The sequence below is a fragment of the Arvicanthis niloticus genome, chromosome 2, assembly GCF_011762505.2.
Source record: "Arvicanthis niloticus isolate mArvNil1 chromosome 2, mArvNil1.pat.X, whole genome shotgun sequence".
NCBI classification, from domain to species: Eukaryota; Metazoa; Chordata; class Mammalia; order Rodentia; family Muridae; genus Arvicanthis; species Arvicanthis niloticus.
In genome coordinates this window covers 136,003,371-136,024,589 of record NC_047659.1, presented here as the reverse complement: position 1 = coordinate 136,024,589, position 21,219 = coordinate 136,003,371, and the positions used below count along the sequence as shown (strand labels likewise).

Genomic DNA, 21,219 nt, shown 5'->3' with positions numbered 1-21,219 from the left:
ATATTTAAAAGGAACACTAATTTATTTCTTGTATAAAATAAACAAGTAAAGAATATCATGGCCCTACCCTCATCTTACCAAATCATATTTAACCTCTTGCCCTGTTGTCACTAGCAAATTCCAGATGGCTGTGACAAAGCGAGGGAGGTACCGTTGGAACTCCTCATCATATTTCTGTGCGTAGAGAGCGGCATTATCACAGATCTGAGACTTTAAAAGCTCCAGTAAGCCTGCTTCCTCTTCATCCTTACATGAGAGAAAAGACAGAACTAAAACAGGCAAACACCGACAAGACAAGACTGTCCCAAAATAATTCTTGAGGAAGGAAAAAGACTGGCAATATTTCAACTACTTACATCAGTCTGTAAAAGCTTATTATCCAGTGTCAAGAGGGTATGAAAATTGTTCATCCAAGTTTCCATATTATCTTCAAAGAATTCAGGGAGATCCTGAAGAATAAGCATGGACTTGAGACTTTTGATTAAAACAAATAGATTACTTTAACCAATTTCCCAACTATGCCAAACATTTGCCCAAGCCTGTAAGCTCAAGTCCAGACTTTAGTCTGAAAATTCTACTTCACCTGCAACTGTAGCAGCTGAATAATCGGTCTGGTAAGTCTACTGTCTGGCCTGCATTCACACGCTTCCGACAATCAGCGCACTGTTCCTTGCTGCCTCCGTCCCTCTCACTTATTCCTGAAGGGCTCAGTGAGGATGGCATGAAGCTCACACTCACAAAGCACACTGAACACACATCTCTCTGCTCTGCCCTTCCAAACCCTTCGCTTACTGTAAGATGGCCACCATCCCACACTGTAACTTCCTATCCAGCTGCTGATTTCCATAGCACATACAGTACTATCTTCTGAAGCACCTCGTTGTGACAACTTGAGCTTATTTTTATAAAGTATATAATAAAAACAATCCATGTTACAAGAAAAGAAAAAAAGAAACAAAACAGTAACAAAACCCCAGCAGTATTCAGTTAAGTAATGACTTTGCTCTCTGGTTCACCACATATTGTTTGAAGAAATCTGTCTCCTTCTTAATAAAAATGCAATTTCCTTTGGGGAATGTTTACCACACGACTGCAAATACTATCATGATCTGAGACTAAAAATAGGCACTGACTACATAAAATCCAAAGGCCATATCCTTTTTCTTCTCTTTTGGTGTATTCATGCATCAATGAATACAACTTTCCTTTGTCCTCAATCTTGAATCAAGAACAGGACAAATGGCATGCGGACACACATATAGACAGAGAAGAAAACAATGAAAAAGCTGAAGAGATACTTAGAGGTTAAGAGCACATATGATCTTACATGTGTCACTGGCTCCCAGCACCCATGTAGTGAGTCCTAAACACCTGCAACTCAAGTTCTAGGGGATCCAAAGTCCTTTTCTGACCACTTGTGTGCATACACACAAATACCACATACTCACACAGCACAAATCACACACACACACACACACACACACACACACACACACACACACACACACACACACCTATCTTTTCCAAAGAACATAAGGAAGAACTGAAGATGGTATCTTGGTAACAATCATAATGGGCATTTCTTGCTATAACACAATGGGCACCAGTGTTCTCTCTGAAATACCACTGGTTCTTATTCCTGTCAGAGTTTTTCCTTCTCTCACAAGTGTACAATGGTTAACAGCACTTGCTGCTCTTTCAGAGTAACTAAGTCTGGTCCCTAGCACCCACATGGTGGCTCACAACTACTTGTAACTTAACCCAATTCTGGCCTTCACAGGCCTCCATAAACACGCATATGGCACACAGTCACACAAATATATTTTAAAATTACATTAACTATTAATTTTTGTCTCTGTGTGCACATGTTCACACGTGTCATCTGGGAGCTGACTTTCTCCTACCATGTGTATCCTGGGTCAAATTCAAAGGAGCACTTCTACATACAGAGCTAGCCTACTGGCCCTCAGAAACCCAATTGTGTAATGCTGTCAATAAAATTCAGAGGTGATGAAGAAATGGTTTAGTAATTTTTAGTTTATAGTACCATAAAGCAGCTCACAACTGTCTCTAACTCCAGTTCAATGTCAAGCCACCTCTCCAACATCCAATTTTAAAAATTTTAATATTTTTGAGGTCTTCCTTTTGTTCATATACATAAGTACATAGTTTCTCAGGATTATCTGAGTAGTTTATTCAAAGCAGTTTTCTGTGCGGACCTGGGAGAGAGAGAGAGGGACTCTGGCGGCAGTGAAAAGCATCAGCTTTACTGGGTGACTAGAACACAGCCTTTCCCGAGCTCCACCATTTTCAAGAACTACTAAAATACAATTATGTGAGCGTATAAAGAATAGAGAGAAAAAAATCCCTACCAAACAAACCACAAAAAAGAATTGATTTCCTTCCAGAACCAATGCTGGGGAAAGCAGCCTTCTCAAGTGGACTGTGTATTTAAAGAGGAGAAAAAGAAACTTACCTGAAAGTTTAAACTATAGAACAATTTTGAGATCAAGATCAAGGAAGAGAACAGGACCCTCAGGGCAGAGGCGTCATTTGCATGAGTGCTGCACAGTTCAATGGTGGCCTTGGGGGGAAAGAAGTTTAGGAACATGGTTTTAGAGCAGCAAAGCCAGCATGCTGAGCCCAGTGAGACAGCTTTGTACCGTGCTGAGACTACTCCAAAGGAGGCCTCTAAACTGTAGCATATATTCACTTAAGAGATTTTGAAAAATAAGGGTAAATATTTTAATCTGTCTGTAATACCTAGTAAAGAATCCATATTTCAACACTGACATCTTTCCATTACCTATGTGCACACACATAAATAATAAATAAGACAGTTTGAACATGCTCTCAATTAAGAAATCCCTCTACTGCCACTGCGCATGCCTTTAATCCTAGCACTTGTAAGGCAGAGAAAGGGAGTCTGGTCTACAGAGCAAGTTCCAGGACAGCCAGGGCTACATGAATAAACTGCCTCAAAAGACAAAACAAAAATGAAAAGGAAAGGAAACAAAAAGAAAAACAATTCCTCTACCATTTGGTTAGGTCATTATCCTGGTTGTCCCAATGGTTTTATCTACACAATGTTCTTTCTGCATGCTTCCACTTTTGAGTCTGAGTGTCTCCAGAAGCAGTACAAGGCAGCACAGGAACGAGTCTGGGAGCCAAGAAATCTGAAGAAAACCTAGACTCTATTACTCACGAGGACTATTACTCTAGTAGTGAGTTACAGCTGGGTGTGGTCATGTGATCCGAGGACAAGCAAGTGGACCCCCAAGTTCTAACGAAGCATGAGCTACATAGGAAGAGTAGATCACACAAAAAATTTGGAGTAGGGTGGGGTTGGCGCCACAGTGACCTGCATGAGGGGAAGGGTGTGATCTTTAGCAGCACACTACATGGGGAAATGCACTCATGTAACCAGCTACTTGGGAGATGAAGACAGGATCATTACAAGTCCAGGGCCATCACCGAACAGTTACAGAATACGTTCAAGGCCAGGCTGGACTCTACAAGACTATCTTAAAATAAACAAACAAAAGCTAGGTGTAGTGTATCTCACGCCTTTAATATCAGGACTCAGAGTGAAAGGAGTCACTGAGTTTGAGGCCAATCTGATGTCCATACAGAGTTCTAGGCCGAGCAGGGATACACAGTGAAACCCTAAGCGGGATACAATGTGGAAGCACCTAGCTTTAATTCCTGGACTCAACGGCTGATGGATATATGAGTTCTAAGGCCAGCTTGGTCTAGACAGCAAGTCTTAGGCTACCCAGAGCTACCCAGAGTGGAAGGCTAGGAGATGACCGGGTGGTTAAGAGCACTGCATGGATAAGAATCTACAGTTCCAGGGAATCCAACAGGCTTACACATGGTGCATATACATGCATGCAGGCAAAATATTCATATACATGAAATAAAATAAATCTAGAGAGACACCCTGTCTCAAAATACTTCTGATCTCTGGCCTCCCAAAACGACTGTGCAAAATATAAGTAGCAAATGACAGAATTTTTGTTAGTCAATCCATGATGGGCAATGATGGCTGGTACACCTTTAATCCCAGCACTCAGGAGGCAGAGGCAGGCAGATCTCTGAGTTAAAGGCTAGCCTGGTCTACAGAGTGAATTTCAGGACTGCCAAGGCTTCACAAAGAAACCCTGTCTCAACAAAATAAAATAAAAAAAATAAATAAAATAAAAACAAGCAAACAAAAAACAACAAAAAGAACCAAGAACCAAAACCAAAAAAACAACCCCCAAAATAACAAAAAGCCTCAAACAGAACAAACTTTCCATATTTTGCATACTCCTACTATGTGAGCAAATGTTACTTGATTTATTCTAGAATTCAGAATGAAAAATACATACTAAAGTTTAAAAAAATCTCAAAAATTATACATGTATTTAAGCAATGTGAAATACTAGGTGATTTTCAAGACATACCATACCTTAAATAGATTAGTCAAAGGCAAAGCAAAGGCATCCAAGACAAGTTTAATTTCAGTCCATAGCTCATTTGACTTAAATTCATGCCGGTATCTAGGAAATGAAGGGTAAGTTCAGCTCTGTTGTTCAAGGACAGATGACTAGACACCTTCCCCAGAGGCTTCTGAAGTACGAGGAGCAATGTCACCAGCTCAGAGACACCAGCAAACACAGTGAGTGAATGGCTTCCCATGTCACTCATAGATGTGAATACCCAAGAGTAAGAAGTTACACAGCAGAAATGTACACTAATGTAAAAGAACGTGTACTAGAAGGACAAACGTATCTATTAGTACCTTTTAAATAGTGAGTGTGCTGTACGAAGGACTCCATTAATGACATGGAAATCTCCACTCTGAAAGCGATTCACCATTTCTGTCAGCAAGTCAGGCCATTTCTGAGGGAAATCTTCTCTGCCAATAATGCTAATAGCATCACTCAACTAGGGGAGGAAAGGGTTAATAATGAGCAGAAAGCCTCAAAAAGGAGCAGCCAAGCCCCGGGCCTTGCCCGGGCAGGGATGGGAAGGGACGCTACCTGCTTCTGAATCTGCTCCGGGCTGCTCAGCATCAGATGCACTATGTTGGCTTTAATAGCTACTCGATCAGCCTCGCAAATTTTGTTTGGTTCATCTTCAACCTAAGAGCAAAATATCAACAAGCAAGTGACACAAGATCCACTTTCATATCCATCCGGGCTTACAGATAGAATACAACTAATTCTATTATCTCAGGTTACCAAGGAAAATAGAAGAAAGTAGCTATTTTTTTTTTTTTGGAAGATTTATTTTATTTATATGAGTACACTGAAGCTGTCTGTCTTCAGACACACCAGAGGGGGGCATCGGATCTCATTAGAGATGGTTATGAGCCACCATGTGGTTGTGGGATTTGAACTCATGACCTCTGGAAAAGCAGAGCAATCTTAACCAATGAGCCATCTCTCTAGTCCCAGAAAGTAGGTATTCTTCAGTTTTCTCTTTCAAGAATAGTCACAGACTTCTTTCTTTCTTTCTTTCTCTCTTTTCTTCTTCTTCTTCTCTTTCTTCTTCTTCTTCTTCTCCTTCTTCTTTTTAAAGTTTTACAAGACAGGGTTTCTCTTTGTAGCCTTGGCTGTCCTGTAGCTCCCTCTGTAGACCATGCTGGCCTGGAACTCAGAGATCAGCCTGCCTGAGTGCTGGAATTAAACAAGTGTGCCACCACCACCTAGGCACATACATTTTTTTCAAAGAGAAGCACAGAGATGGGCATCTGCAATCCCAGTACACAGGAGATTGACAGCTTCTGCTACAAAGTGAGTTTAAGGCTATATTGTCTCTGTGATGACTTGTATATGCTTGGCCCAGGGAGTGGCACTATTAGGAGGTGTGGCCTTGTTGGAGTAGGTGTGTCACTGTGAACTTGGGCTTAAAACTCTCTTACCTGTCACTATTTTCCTAGCAGCCTTCAGATGAAGATGCAGAACTTTCAGCTCCTCTTGCACCATACCTGCCTGGAAGCTGCCATGCTCCCACCCTGATGATAATGGACTGAACCTCTGAACCTGTAAGCCAGCCCCAGTTAAATGTTGTCCTTATAAGAGTTGCCTTGGTCATGCTGTCTGTTCACAGCAGTAAAACCCTCACTAAGATAGTCTCTAATAAATAAATGGATGGATGAAGATGGCTCAGTGGGTGTAAGTGCTTGCCAGGCAAGTGTGAGGACTTGAGTTCAAGTAAATCTCCAGAGTCCAGAGAGAAGCCAGACTTGTAGCAGAAACACCTGTAATCCTAGCACTCCAGTGAGATGTAACAGAAACAGAAGCCCTAGAAGTTAGGGCCAGCAGAACACACAGAAGAAAGACAAACAGAACATGTCTCAAACAACAGGAAAAGTAAGGACCAAGATCAGATGTTGTCCACTGACCTGCAAATGTGTACTGTGGCAATCATATACATGCATGAGCCCAAACATACAGAGCTAAAGGCAAGAATAATGAGTGGAATGCTTGCATAACATACAGAGTCCTAGATTCAATCTCAAGGACTGAATAAATTAGACATGGTGGTGCATTCCTATAATCTACCACTTAGGAAGTAGAGGCTGATGGCCTAGGGGCTTAAGGCCATTCTCAGAGACAGCATATTTTGAGGCCACTCTGGGCTACATGAGACCTTTGTCTTAAAAGGCTTCAATGGCACAAAGTATTTGACCTTTAAAACACACACACACACACACACACACACACACACACACACACACACACACCCCTTTAATCACAGTACACTCAGGAGGCAGAGGCAGGTGAATCCCTGTGAGTTCAAGGCCGGCCTGGTCTACAGAGAGAACTTCAGACCAGCCAGGGCTACAGAGACCCTGTTGTGAAACAAACTGATGAATGATATCTTAATTACTTTAAAGCTTACTTTTTGGACTAGGACTTCATTGTGCTGACCAGGCTCTCCTTGACCTTGGTATCCTTGTTTTAACTGGGAGTACACAAACACAGCACACACCCATCTTAACCTACTTTATTTATTTACCAGCTCTCCCAACTCAGTTAACAAACTGAATTATGAAGTTTGAGAATCTTATGTGGAATTTAAATGAAATAACAGGCATGTTGGAAGAACCTGTTCATCATTAATCAATGTCTAAATTTATTAAAGGCATTTATATAAACCATAGAAACATGCACAGTATTTGATTATGCATTCTCAAAATACTTACAATTCTCCAATTCCTTTTAATATAGTTCTTGAAAGTTACTGAAGCACATACTTTAATGACATTATCCTGTGACTTTTCCAATAATGTTAAAAGCAACAGTGGGTAATTCTGATTTCCTTCTACAGATTCGAGAAATTTCTCAGCTGTAAAAGAATTTTCATGTTAGACTTATTATACTAAAAATGTTTTCACTCTATACCTATAATGAACTATGCCTATATTGAAAGTATAAAAATACCCCCCCCCCCAAAAAAGAAAGAAAGATTGGACGACAAATAACGATCATCTGAGCACATGGGAGGGTCCAGGACAACCCAGGCTACACACTGGACTTTTTGCCAATTGGAGCTACACAATGACATTCTCTCTTATAAACAAAACAAACAGATCAGATACATAACTAGAAAACAACCAATGCACATTAGATTAATGCAGATTAGAACATCTTTCCCACAGGGTAACACTCGTTTTATCCATTAAGTGGTTCATACATAACATTACATGAAATGACCTCATTTGGTTATCCCACATCTACTCAGTTGACTATTCACCCAAAGCTGCAGCTTCCCAGGGAACAGCTAGATGGGACTGTTATGTCACACATCTGCCTCCTTCCATAGGATTATCCATAGTGCAGGTGAGTTCATTATGTGAACATGCTATTACCCCGGAGCTAAACTGTTCCTAAAGTCTAACACTACTATTAGCTCACCTGAGACCACAAAACTAAGACAAAAAGTTTTTGTTCTGGTCCCTTAAAGAAGAGATTTATTCATGCTCCAGGCTTGATGGTGCACACCTTTCATCTGAGTGCTGGAGAGGCAGAGGGAGGAGGGGCTCTGAAGTTTAAGGCCAAGTTGGTTTTCATAGAAAGTAGAAGCCAACCTGGTCTATAACGAGATCCCAACTCAAAAAAACAAATAAATAAAAACAACCAAAACAGAGGGGAAAAACTAGAAGGAAAAAAATTTATTGTTATTTGCCAGGTATTGTGTAGCTTACTTGCATGTGTGTGCATGTGACTGTAGTAGCCATATTGGCTTCCCGAAACCTGCCGTTTTGTATCTACCACGTCCTTTATAAAAAATTCAGACTGTAGAATTGAATGTTGTTTTTTTGTTGTGTGATTTTTAAAAATCTGTTTTTATTTATTCACTTTTTTTTTTTTTGGTTTTGGTTTTTCGAGACAGGGTTTCTCTGTGTAGCCCTGGCTGTCCTGGAACTCACTCTGTAGACCAGGCTGGCCTCGAACTCAGAAATCCGCCTGCCTCTGCCATCCAAGTGCTGTCATTAAAGGTGTGCACCACCACTGCCCGGCTATTCACTTATTTTTAAACCACTTGTCTGTCTGTCTGTCTACCTAGTTTATTTATGTGTGATGATATCTTCCTCTACCACGTTGGTTCCAGAGATCAAACTCAAGTCATCCAGCTTGGCAGCAAGCACCTTTACCCACCAAGCCATCTCAACTACCCTCATTCACTCACAGAGCCTCAGTGGCCTCTAATTCAGTATGTAGCTAATAATAATCTTGAACATCTGATCATCCTGTGTCCCCATCCCAAAAGCTGGGATTATAGAAATGGTCTACCATGTACCAATTATGCAGTACTGGGGAGTGGAATCTCCAGGTTCAAGCATGCTAGACAAGCACTCTACCTTGCCCTGAAGCATTCTTCTCAAAAGTTTTTGTCAATGTTCTGTGTTTGCTGCTTTCCTGTACAGCACTCCTACTGATGGTTAAGCACGTAAAGGTACTTACTGCCACACATCTGTACAAGACTAAGAACCCAAGCTCTGTGCATGGAACCAGGTACAGGTAGAAAAGAACCAACTTTATATTTATACACAGTTGTCCTCTGCGTATCCCTGATCTGTCTCTCTTCCCTCCCTTCTTCTCTCTTCCCTTCACTCACACACACTCTTATAAATTAATTAAAACTTTCCCATGTTGCCGGGCAGTGGTGGCGCACACCTTTAATCCCAGCACTTGGGAGGCAGAGACAGGTGGATTTCTGAGTTCGAGGCCAGCCTGGTCTACAGAGTGAGTTCCAGGACAGCCAGGACTACACAGAGAAACCCTGTCTCTAAAAAAGAAAAAAAGAAAAAACAAAACAAAACAAAAAAAAAACCCCAACTTTCCCATGTTGACATGTTTCTGCATTAGCAAAGAACCTCAAAAGCCTTCCAATTCCAGGCTAGGGAGATGGTTCACTCAGTACAACAATACGCAGGGCGATGACCAGAGTTCCTCCTAGAATCCTAGTGTTTAAAAGACTAAGGATCTGTGGTGCTCACTGAGGAGCAAGTCTATCCAACGGATGAGCTAGATTCGGTAAGAGGTCCTGTCTTGAAAATAAGTGGAACGACAGAGGCAGAAACATATACAAAGACACAGACAGACAGACAGACAGATAGACACACAGAGACAGTTCCAATTTTACATCCATACACGATCCAGTAACCAACTTGTCTCCATTATGTCATAAAGACGTAGCCAGTCTAACAAATGCAGGGTACAGTCAGATACAGACTGTGCAGGTCTTGTATCACTCTTTGAGAAATGTGCTTCCCAGAAATGGCAGTTTATTTCTATACTCTGTCCTGGGGTCATAAGGCTTTTTAGCACCCTCACATTTTAAGAACACATTAAAAAATAAGTTTTAATAGTGTTACCATAGGCTTTCTAGGAAATTCTAAGAAGATTAGAGTAATTAATTTTTCCTTATCCAGGAACATATCAGGGACATTAGTGTGACTCTCAGAAAAACAGATGGGCCCAGGGAGGTGGCTCAGTTGGGTAACTGCTTGTTGGCCAAGCATGTGAACCTGAGTTCCATCCCAGTACCCACATAAAAACAGGGCACAGGGAGCATGTCAGTTATTCCAGGGCTATTCAAGTAAGCAAGTCCTCAAGTATCCAAGTGTGTCTAACCAAATCAGTGAGCTCCTGTCTCAAAAATTATCACTAAGAGCAGGAGAGAGAAAGAAAGAGAGAGAGAGAGAGAGAGAGAGAGAGAGAGAGAGAGAGAGAGAGAGAGAGAGAGGAAGAAGAAGAGGAGGAGGAGGAGAGGGGAGAGGGGAGAGGGGAGAGGGGAGAGGGGAGAGGGGAGAGGGGAGAGGGGAGAGGGGAGAGGGGGGAGGGGGGAGGGGAGGGGAGAGGGGGGAGAGGAGAGAGGGGAGAGGAGAGAGGGGAGAGGAGAGAGGAGAGAGGATAGAGGAGAGTTGGGAGCCGACTTTAGCAGAAAGCGGCTATCAACTTTGCAGCCATCTCGAACCATATACCCTGATAGAAACGTGTTTTTCAACAGCCTACAACAGCTGATCACACTCTGACAAACATCTTGTTTATCCCACATAGCTTGCTTTGCTGTTTAGTGACCCCAGCTGCAAGGCACACACGGTAAAGAATCTTCTGTGTTCCCCTGCTTGTGCTTATAAATACCTAGGATTTCCTTGCAATAAGAGGCGACAATAAGAGGGAGACAATAGTAGGAGACAATAAATGAGAAATGAGACTTGATCAGACTCTCTGAGTTGTCTCCATTCTTTGAGTCTCTTGCCCCTGCAGCCCCACTCTCTCTCTCTCTCTTGCTAGACCCTGTTGACTGACCCTCGGACCAGAGCACTTAGCCCCAAAGCGTGGGGCAGTGCGGTTGCCAACGGGGGATTGGGGGGGGGGGGGAGAGAGAGAGAGAGAGAGAGAGAGAGAGAGAGAGAGAGAGAGAGAGCGAGCACCTTGCTGCTGTTCCAGATGACCCCCATGCAGCAGCTTACTACCTTTTATAACTCTAGCTCCTTGGATACCAGGTACACATGTGCATATATACATACGTGGTGCACATACATACACAAAGGCAACACACACACATAAAACAAATCTTCTTTAAAAAAGAGGAATATAGGGCTGCAGAGATGGCTCAGTGGTTAAGAGCAGTGACTGCTCTTCTAGAGGCCCTGAGTTCCCAGCAACCACATGGTGGCTCACAACCACCTATAATGGGATCTGATGCCCTTCTCAGGTGTGTCTAAAGACAGTTACAGTGCAGTCATATATATTAAATTAAAAATAAAGAGGAATATGCCCAATATTAACCTCTGGCTGCTGTGTGTGCTTGCGCACACACGAACACTGGAGCACACACAAAGGATAGGGGATGATAGAGAGGATAGTAGTCAGTATGAGGAGGGTATGAACCCAAAGTGCATTACATACTGGCATGAAATAGCTTCAAATAACACCGTCTAATAATTAGAGAAATAAAACCCACAGACTTTTCTATAGGGTGTGGCTAGGGTTATAACTCAGAAGTAGTCTTGGCACTGGATTTCTTTCAGAGTGAACAAAGAAGTAACAGGTGGGGGTAGGGACAAGATGTACAGACACAAACGACCCACACTCACATTTCTATTTATTTGATACAGTATTTCCCTCTACTTATGACTCAGATCTTCTCAAGACAAATCCTCTCCGTGAGCATATCATTATTATGTTCTGAAGGTAAGAGGCATTCTGGGTCACATGGATTCTGATATCAAGAACCACCATAGATTGCTCAAAATCTTTATGACTCCCACATTTCCCAAGATTTAAAAGTTGGTTACCATCATTTAAAAATGAAGATACTTCGCCCGTGGTGGTGGCGCACGCCTTTAATCCCAGCACTTGGGAGGCAGAGGCAGGTGGATTTCTGAGTTCGAGGCCAGCCTGGTCTACAGAGTGAGTTTCAGGACAGCCAGGGCTACACAGAGAAACCCTGTCTCGAAAACAAAACAAAGCAAAACAAAACAGACAAACAAACAGAGGATACTTCATATTGATATCCTTATTTTTCAAGAAAGGTTGCAAATCTGACCATACAGAACTGGCCAGTTAGCCTAGAGGTAATGTATTCCAAGCCACGACTTTCTCTTCACAAGCCACCAGTCCACCTGGTGGGGCTCCCCTCATTTTACTTTTGTATTTGAGGTTAAAACTCTAAGTTCATACAAGTAATTCTAGGACTTAGACAATGTTAATTAACTTACTGTGGGCATCATCCCTATCTTGATGACTTGACTTGTGTTCCTAAAAGTTGGCAGATTTAATGAAATGTTCAGAAAGTTCCTGAGACAAAGCTTCCTAAACACACCAGTATTTTTTACCCTACAAGATGTCGAATAAAAGCTACTTTACTCAATAACGAATATTATTCCATGCATTATAGCTACTATAAGCAGCCAACCATGTCACATAAACCAGGCTGAGAAAATAACCAAACATATCTTTTTCATTTGAATTTACAACCAGGCATACTGTGCAAAAAGGTTTCTGCTGTGTCTTAAGAATCAACCAGTCAAGGAACAAAAACATCTTTACCTGGACGTCTAATGGCAGGATCAGGGTCCAGGGTTTTCTTTAAATACTCTGTTAGTGTCTGCAAATTCGCATCGCTGAGCTCCATGACTCTGAATCTAAAATTAAAAAAACGAAGTCTAAAGAAGCAATCGCTTGAGGAGAAAGTGAATAACATAAATGAATCTTTTTGTTACTGTTGTTTTCTACTTGGCTTTAGTAGTGCCCTGCTTTAGAGCTAGTCCTGGCTAGCCCAAAACTCATTAGACAGGATGGCCTGGAGCCTGTGCCATATTCTTGCCTCTGTTATCTCTAAGGCACTGAGATCACAAGCATTCACCAGCATACCCAGCTAGAAATACTTTTTGAGGTGTTGGGAGACAGTATCTTTTAGACAGGGCTTCATACAGCGTAGTCTAATTCTTAACTATATGTATAGTGGTTGGTGACCCCAAACTTTTAAAATCTTTTTTTTATTATTTTTTGCATATGCATGTTTTGACTATGTATGCGTGTACGTGTGTGCAGGATATACATGATAGGAGAAAAGGACTCCTGCGAACTGCCTTCTGACCTCTACATGACATGGCACGCGTGCTTCCTACCTATGTCACTGAGCACACACAAAAGTAAAACATAAAACCAAACAAAAGTCTAAGGCTGCTGAGAAAGCTCAGCAAGTAAAGGCACTTGCGGCACAAGCCTGCCAACTCTGAGAACCTACACTTACCAAGGTGAAGGATCCCTGTGGTCTCCCATCATATATACAAAATAAATCTTTTTTTTTTTAATTAAATGTTATTTTTAAAAGGCTTAATATGGGCCGGGCAGTAGTGGTGCACGCCTTTAATCCCAGCACTTGGGAGGCAGAGGCAGGCGGATTTCTGAGTTCGAGGCCAGCCTGGTCTACAGAGTGAGTTCCAGGACAGCCAGGGCTACACAGAGAAACCTTGTCTCGAAAACAAAACAAAACAACAACAACAACAACAACAACAACAACAACAACAAAAAAAAAAAAAAAAAAAAAAAAAAAAAAAACCAAAAAAACCAAAAACAAGGGCTGGAGAGACGGCTCTCTGCTCTTCCAGAGGTCCTGAGTTCAATTCCCAGCAACCACATGATGGCTCACAACCATCTGTAATGGAATCTGATGCCCTCCTCTGGCCTGCAGGTATACATGCAAATAGAGCACTCATATTCATAAAAATAAATCGTAAACAAACAAACAAAACCCCTCAAACCTCAATTCCATCCAAAAACCCACAAAAAGTGGAGAAGTACACACTAAAGTGTCCTCTGATAGACACACACACCATGGTATATGATACACGCTCTACCCCACCTATCATACACACAAAATAAACAAATGTAAATCACAAAACACTTCTGCTTAGGTTTGATTATATCTTAGGCAGCTTGTAGACACAGCCACATATACTAGCCAAGGGACTGAGACAATGTAGCCTTTTCTAGAAACTCAAATGCCAAATTACCCTTAGGCTCCTGTGTGATGCAGAGGGAAAAAAACCAACTCTGTAAATGTAATAAAACTAAGTAGGAAAATTTCAAGGACAACATAAGTCCAATTACATTAGGAATTTTACATACATCTACAAGTAGAAGGGGGCTGAAGAGACAGCTCAGCACTGGCTGCTCTTCTGGAGGACCTGGTTTTAATTTCCAAGCCCCACATGACAGCTCACAACTCTAAAACTCCAGTGCCGGTGGAAATGACATCTTCTCTGCTTCCTTGGGCCTGTACATACAGTAAACAGATGAACACAGGCAAAATACTCACACACCTAAAACTTAATCTAAGAAACAAACAGAAGGAAAAGGGTAAGGAGTGTTATGGATCTATGCACATGTCTTCTCACTGTCTCTGAATCTCTTTCATCTTCCTAATGTCCTACAATTATTTTATATGTTTCATACACAACCACAAAGTTTTAAATTGTTTTTTATTATCTACTTGTTTATTTATTGAGGAAGGGTCTCATTTAGCCCAGGCCTCAGACTCACAATAGTCTAAGATGACCTTGAACTTCTCAGTCTGCTCCTTCCCAAGAGCTGGAGTTACAGGTATATGCCACCATGTCTGGTTTATGCAGTGCTGGGATGGAACTCAGGGCTCATACATGCTAGGCAAGCTCTCTACCAACTAAGGCACATCCCCAGCCCCCATATTTTCTACAAGGTCTCAATAAATTGTTATGGTTGACCTTGAACTTGCCTCCTGCTTCAGCAGGATTCCAGATTAACTAGGAAGACTCACTTAAATTGCCAAGTACCAAACCTGTAATCCCTTCTTGCAGTCTCAAAACTCCCCAAATCAATAAAATGAAAGAATTTTTTTCTTCTTATAAACATGTAACTTCTCCAGTCTCAAAATCCCCCCAAATCAATTAATGGACAGGACTTTGTTTTCTTATCAGTTATGTGGCAAACATCTGGCAACAAAATCTGACCTTCTAGGCCAGCACGATGGCTGAAGGGTAAAGGCGCCTGCCAAGAGGCCTGGTGATCTGAGTTCCACGCTAAGCACTCACATGGTGGAAGAACCTGACTACTCACAAAGTTGTTGGGACTTCCACATGTGTACATGGCAAGTAACTACCCTCCCTACCCCACCCACATGAACAATAAACATGATTAAAAAAAAATCTTGGCCTAGACTGAGGCTTCAAATATCATTTTTAAAAATCTAGTTAAGTGCGCTGCCAATTTGTTTCACTAAGGAAATAATGTGCCCAGGGCTGGTGAGACGGTGACTGAGTAAAGTGCTTGGCGTGTAGGGAAGGAGAGGACAGACTCCGCTCCACATTCTCTACATGTGCATTGTGGCGCACTACCCAATATATAAATGGAGGGAAACCTGTAAGTGCTACCCCAGACCCCACTAGGTATGTGGTACACAAAGTATGTTCATACACACCTCAGAAAACTAAATTCTGAAAAACATTTATCTTCTGGAATAAATTGCCAAAGGAATCTACAGACAGCATCTAACAGCTAGAAAGGCACAATAAAGACTACTGGAACTACCCAAGATTTCTTAAGACTGATATCAAAAATGAAGACTCACCTCCCAGTGGGAGACACTGTGAGTGAAGTACCAGAGACAGGGAGAGGCAAACATGGACCAGAAGACTGACACTCGGTCTGTCGGGTCCTCAAAACCCAGCTGTTTCACAACTTAAATGTATAAATAGGGAGCCACTCAAGATTTTTTGTAAAGACAAGGTCTCACAGTGTAGCCCTGGTGTACTGCAACTTACTATGTAGACCAGGCTGGCCTCCAACTCACAGTGATCCCTCTGCCTGTGCTTCTTGAGTGCTGGGACTAAAAGTGTATGTCACCACGCACAGCACACTGGAGGTTTTAAAGTGGGTGAAATTTAATTAAAGAAAAGATTTTGGAACTTTGAGCTAGTAATGGTTTGCATAACAGAGATAAAGAAAATAGTTTAGACACTGGGAAGGGGTAGTTTGGTATGAAGCAACCATACAGTGCTAGGTGATTTATATGCTTTACCATTTATTTCAAACAGTAAGGAAGGGAACTCAAGAGTGGGTGACTTACATGCCTAAGTTGATATGAGATATAAACAGGTCTGATTCAAATCTGCCTGATTCAAAACACCTTTTCTGCTCCCCAGGGCAGCCTCTAAATGTTTCAAAATGACAAGGCTGAACTAAGAACACACAGAAAGGCCGGTGTTAAAACAGGCAGCCTGGAAGCCAAGGAAAAGCAGCAGCAGCAGTAGTCAAGGAGAGTAAGACAGGACTCTTCTAAAGAATAAAAAGGATCTTATTACACCACTGTTGTGTTTTGTTGAGACAAGGTTTCACAAGCTAGCCTTGAACTCATAAATCCTCCTGTTGAAGTGCTGGGATTATAGACATCAACTACTATACTGTGCTAAGTTTTCATCTTGATACACACTCAAAAAACAAAACAAAACAAAAAAAACCACACTCAGTGAAAAAGATGAACGCTGTGCTTGTTTGTGCAGGATACGTCCCAATAAATAGCCAGAAACCATGACCTTCAAAAGAACTGTGCTATCTGCATTCTCCTTACTGTCGTCCTTTCCCCTTAGCTTTCATATTAAGAGGGTTTCTCACAAGGGAAGTCTGAGTTTGAGGACCTCACTTGGGACATAAATTATGACTCACAAGTTTGATGACACAACCTTGGGATCACTTGTCTCCCACTCAGTGCTGGGCTTGCAGGCATATACAGCCCTACCCGACTTTTACAGGAGTGCTGAAGATTTGAATCCAAGCCCCACAACTACTGAACCATTACTAGCCGGCTCCTCATCTTGGGGTGGAAAGATGGCTCCATAGTTAAGAGCACTTGCTGCTTGCTCTAATATGCTTTCCACTGCTGCGGTAGATAGTGCATGATCAAAAACCAACCCGGGGAGGGAAGGGTTTACTTCATCCCCACTGCAGTTCATTAGGAAGGGGAGTCAGGACAGGAACCTGGAGGCAAGAAGTGAAGCAGAGGCCAGGGAGGAGTGCTGTTTACTGGCTTACTCAGCCTGCTTTTTTATACCACCCAGGACCACCTGGCCCAGGAGTGGCACCATCAATAGTGGGCTAGGCCCTCCCATATAAATCATTAATCAAAAAAATTAGTAATAATAACCCCAGAGACTTGACTGCAAGCAACCTGATAGACAATCCCTCTTCCCAGATGACTTAGTCAGAGAACAAACTGCTGTCAGAACACAGCCTCAGCTCAGTTCCCAGAGCCCACACTGCTGCCCACAACCATCTGCAGATCCAGTCCCAGGGAAGGTGATGCCCTCTTCTGGCTTCCTCAGAAGAAAGTGGTGCACATATAAAGGTACATATAGGTGAACACTGACACACATAGAAAATTAACACCTTTTAAAAGTCTTGAGTAGCTGGGCGGTGGTGGCGCACGCCTTTAATCCCAGCACTTGGGAGGCAGAGGCAGGCGGATTTCTGAGTTCGAGGGGGCCAGCTTGGTCTACAGAGTGAGTTCCAGGACAGCCAGGACTACACAGAGAAACCCTGTCTTGAAAAACCAAAAAAAAAAAAAAAAAAAAAAAAGTCTTGAGTAGCCGAAAAAGTCTAGCTTCTTCCTTCCAGCCCTCAGTTGAAAATGAAGGTTTTGGGAACAAATACTGTTTCCCAAACATCTCACAAACGCCCATGATAAAATGTCCCAAGACACTTGTCTTTGTCTACTGCACTAAAAGAAACACTTCTGAGGCCTTCCTTATATCTGGGGAGAGGGAAAGGAATCCAATAAGTGAAAACTGACAATATATTTTAAGATCTTAATATCTATCCTCTCATCTTAAAAGTTTTTACAAGGGCTGGAGAGATGGCTCAGCGGTTAAGAGCACTAACTGTTCTTCTGAAGGTTCTGAGTTCAATTCCCAGCAACCACATGGTGGCTCACAACCATCTATAATGGGAGTACACCTACAGTGTACTCACATAAAATAAATCAACCCCCCCCCAAAAAAAGTTTTTACAAATGTATGCCTATCTGTGTATCTCTCTGTATGTTTCTGCCTGTATGTACACATTAGTGCAGGTGGAAGCCAGAGGCCATCAGATCCCCTGGAGCTAGAGGTATAGGCAATTCTGGCCCACCTGTGGGTATTGGAAACCACCCTTGGTCCTCTGCAAGACAACACATGCGCTTGACTACTGAGCCATCTCTCCAGTCCCCCAGATTTTACCATATGCATGTGTGCCACAGTATATGTGTGAAAGTTAGAAGAAACGTGCAGGAGTCAGTTCTTTCCTTCCACCATGGAACAAACCCAGGTTGTCAAGCCAGGCAAGGGTTACTTAGCATTGATCCATCTTGCCAACCCTACCCTTGGTAGTTACTAAGCATACTTCAAGAGAACAGTAGGCTGGGCAGTAACTTGAGTACCTACTGCCTTTCTCTGCTTCCTAATCACAGTAATCTACTACTTTGTATCAAATCCAAACTCCTTACACAGCCCACAAAGCCCTGCAAGTTCTCTCTTCTTCATACAACTTGACTAGGATTTTCCTAAAACACCCTAAATTGCAAGTTAGTTTCTGTCCTTGAGTTTTTACTTCTTGTCCCCGTGCTCCCCTTCCCCCTGGATACTCTCTGCTCAAAGGCCACCTCTTCGGAAAAATGGTCTTCACCTGTCACCTCTGTCACTATCTGAAATAATCCAACACATTCATGGTCTCCTCCAATTAGAATGTGAGCTCCCCAAAGAGAGAAACCGTGTCCACTTCTGGTTCTTCACTATATCCCCAGGGTTAATAGAAGTTATTAAACAAATAAGGCAACCAATCAATTCCACGGTTAAAAGTACTGTTCTTCAACCACCCATCCCTGTGTAGAGTGGCTTCCCCAACATCAACTAGAAATCCAAACAGCCAGAAGGGAGAAAATTCCTTTGTACAAACAGAAAGGTGAAGAAGTGTTCAGTGTGAGAGCCTACATTTGTAGAAAGATGAATCTACGTTTAGCCTGGGCTATGTAAGACCCTGTATCCAAGATAGATAAATAGAAGACCCTTTATCCAAGATAGATGGATGGATGGATAAGGCCTTCCATGTCTTCGTAAAATAACAGGAGCATTCACCATGTGGCACACACACATGGAACCCAGCAATACAAAGTTATCCTTAAAGAACTTCCATCAGAGCAGGTAAGAAACGTGAGGAACAAGCAGTAATTACACGTAAGGTCAGTGCTACAGAGCACATAAAACTGGCTGGTGTGAATGGCAGAGTGAGAACTGAGAACTCCTCCCTAAGAGGGGAACTCGCAGGCAGCCTCGCCAAGATTTGAGGCCAGCTGCTTCTAACATCACGGAAGGTGGGGACTTAGCCTGCGGGACGGGACTGTGAATACTTAAAAGGAGCCGATCATCGAGAGACGAAGGGCAGACGGTCAGCAGTTCCAGCGAGACCTCTGGGAAAGACGGCCAACAATCAGCGGAATCTTCACGGCACTTAACCCAATATGCAAGTGAAGAATCTTAAGTTGGAGGGTAAAAATGCCATTTCAGTGGAAGACATTGTTCAACATGTGAGAGAACACGAGTTCCACTCCTGGCATCACCTAATTATTAAAAAACTAGAAATTTCGTAGAGCGGCAACGACTAGCTCTGAATTACACTCCTAGGGAAAGCCTAAGTGTGCATGGAGACAGATCATCCAACTCGAAAGCCAGTGAGCCCCAGGCAGGGGAAACACTATTTCACTGTAGGCTCGTTAGGTCCTAGGGGCACGAACGTCACAGCCAGGTGAGACCCCGAGGGCCAAGTTCACTATGGTGGAGGCCGAAGCCCCGCGAAGTAAGAGTGGGCGATCTCCAGCCTCTCTCCGAACCAGGGGCGAGACCGGCTCGGCCAGGTCAGGCCTCAGTGCGGAACACCTCTCACGTTGCGGGCCCCGGCGCGCCGAGAACGGACGCGCGGGCTTGACCAATCAGCGGACGCCTACGGAGCGAAGGGCGCCGGTGCAACCAATCAGAGCGACTCTGGAAGGGAAGGGGCGGGAGCTCGAGAAGCTCGCGTGAGGCCTCAAGCTGCCCTAGCTTCCCGGAGCGGTCAGGCCCGGCCCTGAGGCGGCATGCGGGGAAGCCCGGGCGCGCGTCCTTAGGCGGAGGCCCAGACCCACCTCCCAGCGATCGTCCCCTTCCTCAAACGCGTCCCCGCAGCCACCTTGCTCGCTCCATGCCTCACCTCGTGGGGACGCCAAGACCGAGGAGGGAATCCCAAGTGAGAGCTGCAGCCGACACTACCCACTCCAGCCGCTGCTCCGCCTCACATTCAAACCCTGGCAAAATGGCGCGGCGGCGAAGGTGGCGGCCACAACGCATGCGCGAGGAGGCCGAGACGTGGGGAGGAGCTAGGAATGCTTTTAGCTCCACCCCGGCTTCGAGGGCCAATCGGAACCGCTGCTCGGTTCTGCGGTGACATCACAAGAGACCGTGCCTTTTGACCCAGGCTTCTGTTTTGGGTTCCTTTCCTCAGACCCAGGCAGGTTCTGCTAGTGGCTTATAACTGTTGGATGGAACGTGCTCGTTCACGTCAGAGAGAAGGGAGAGAGCAGAGCGTCTGTTCTAGGGCAAGCAGAATAAACGAATGAGTAAGGATTTCAAGCTAGGGGATAGCTCGCTTGGTTAAGTAAGTAATAGCTGCGCAAGCAAGATGTGAGTTCGAATTCCCAGCACCCAACCTAAAAGCCAGCCTGACTGTAATTCCGTACCTGGGGAGGCAGACAAAGGAGTATCTCTGGGGCTTACTGGCCAGCCAGTCTAGCTAATTGGTGAGCCCCTGTTTCCATAAAAGATCTGGCCTTGAAAACTTAAGACTGGGGGGCTGGAGAGATGGCTCAGCGGTTAAGAGCACTGACTGCTCTTCCAAAGGTCCTGAGTTCAATTCCCAGCAACCAAATGGTGGCTCACAACCATCTGTATTGAGACCTGATGCCCTCTTATGAGGTGTCTGAAGACAGCTAGCTACAGTGTACTCGTATAAATAAAAGTAAGTAAATAATATTTTTAAAAAAAGAAAAGAAAACTTAAGATCGGGAGCAGTTGAGGAAGACAACCCACATTCACTCACACACAAATGATTTTAGAAGCCTAAAGTGATTTCAGAAGCTGAACGCGATGGCACATGCTTGTTATCACTT

The 21,219-nt window shown here is 43.3% G+C and overlaps 1 protein-coding gene across 2 annotated transcripts in view; it reads right to left on the bottom strand.

The window, feature by feature from the left end:
• Cse1l (chromosome segregation 1 like) overlaps positions 1 to 20,553 on the bottom strand; it is a 37,539-nt gene extending 16,986 nt beyond the window's left edge. The window contains exons 1-9 of one of the 2 annotated variants that reach the window (XM_034494826.1): positions 20,265 to 20,553; positions 12,558 to 12,652; positions 7,199 to 7,341; positions 5,028 to 5,129; positions 4,787 to 4,932; positions 4,454 to 4,544; positions 2,477 to 2,584; positions 357 to 449; positions 79 to 246 (exon numbers count right to left, since the gene is read on the bottom strand). In XM_034494826.1, the coding sequence (XP_034350717.1) occupies positions 79 to 246; positions 357 to 449; positions 2,477 to 2,584; positions 4,454 to 4,544; positions 4,787 to 4,932; positions 5,028 to 5,129; positions 7,199 to 7,341; positions 12,558 to 12,652; positions 20,265 to 20,401 (1,083 nt within the window). In that variant the 5' untranslated portion in view covers positions 20,402 to 20,553. Of the gene's footprint in view, positions 1 to 78; positions 247 to 356; positions 450 to 2,476; positions 2,585 to 4,453; positions 4,545 to 4,786; positions 4,933 to 5,027; positions 5,130 to 7,198; positions 7,342 to 12,557; positions 12,653 to 20,199 lie in introns of both variants that reach the window. The other variant, XM_076930265.1, reaches the window with a different exon arrangement.
• Positions 20,554 to 21,219: the final 666 nt, after the last annotated feature.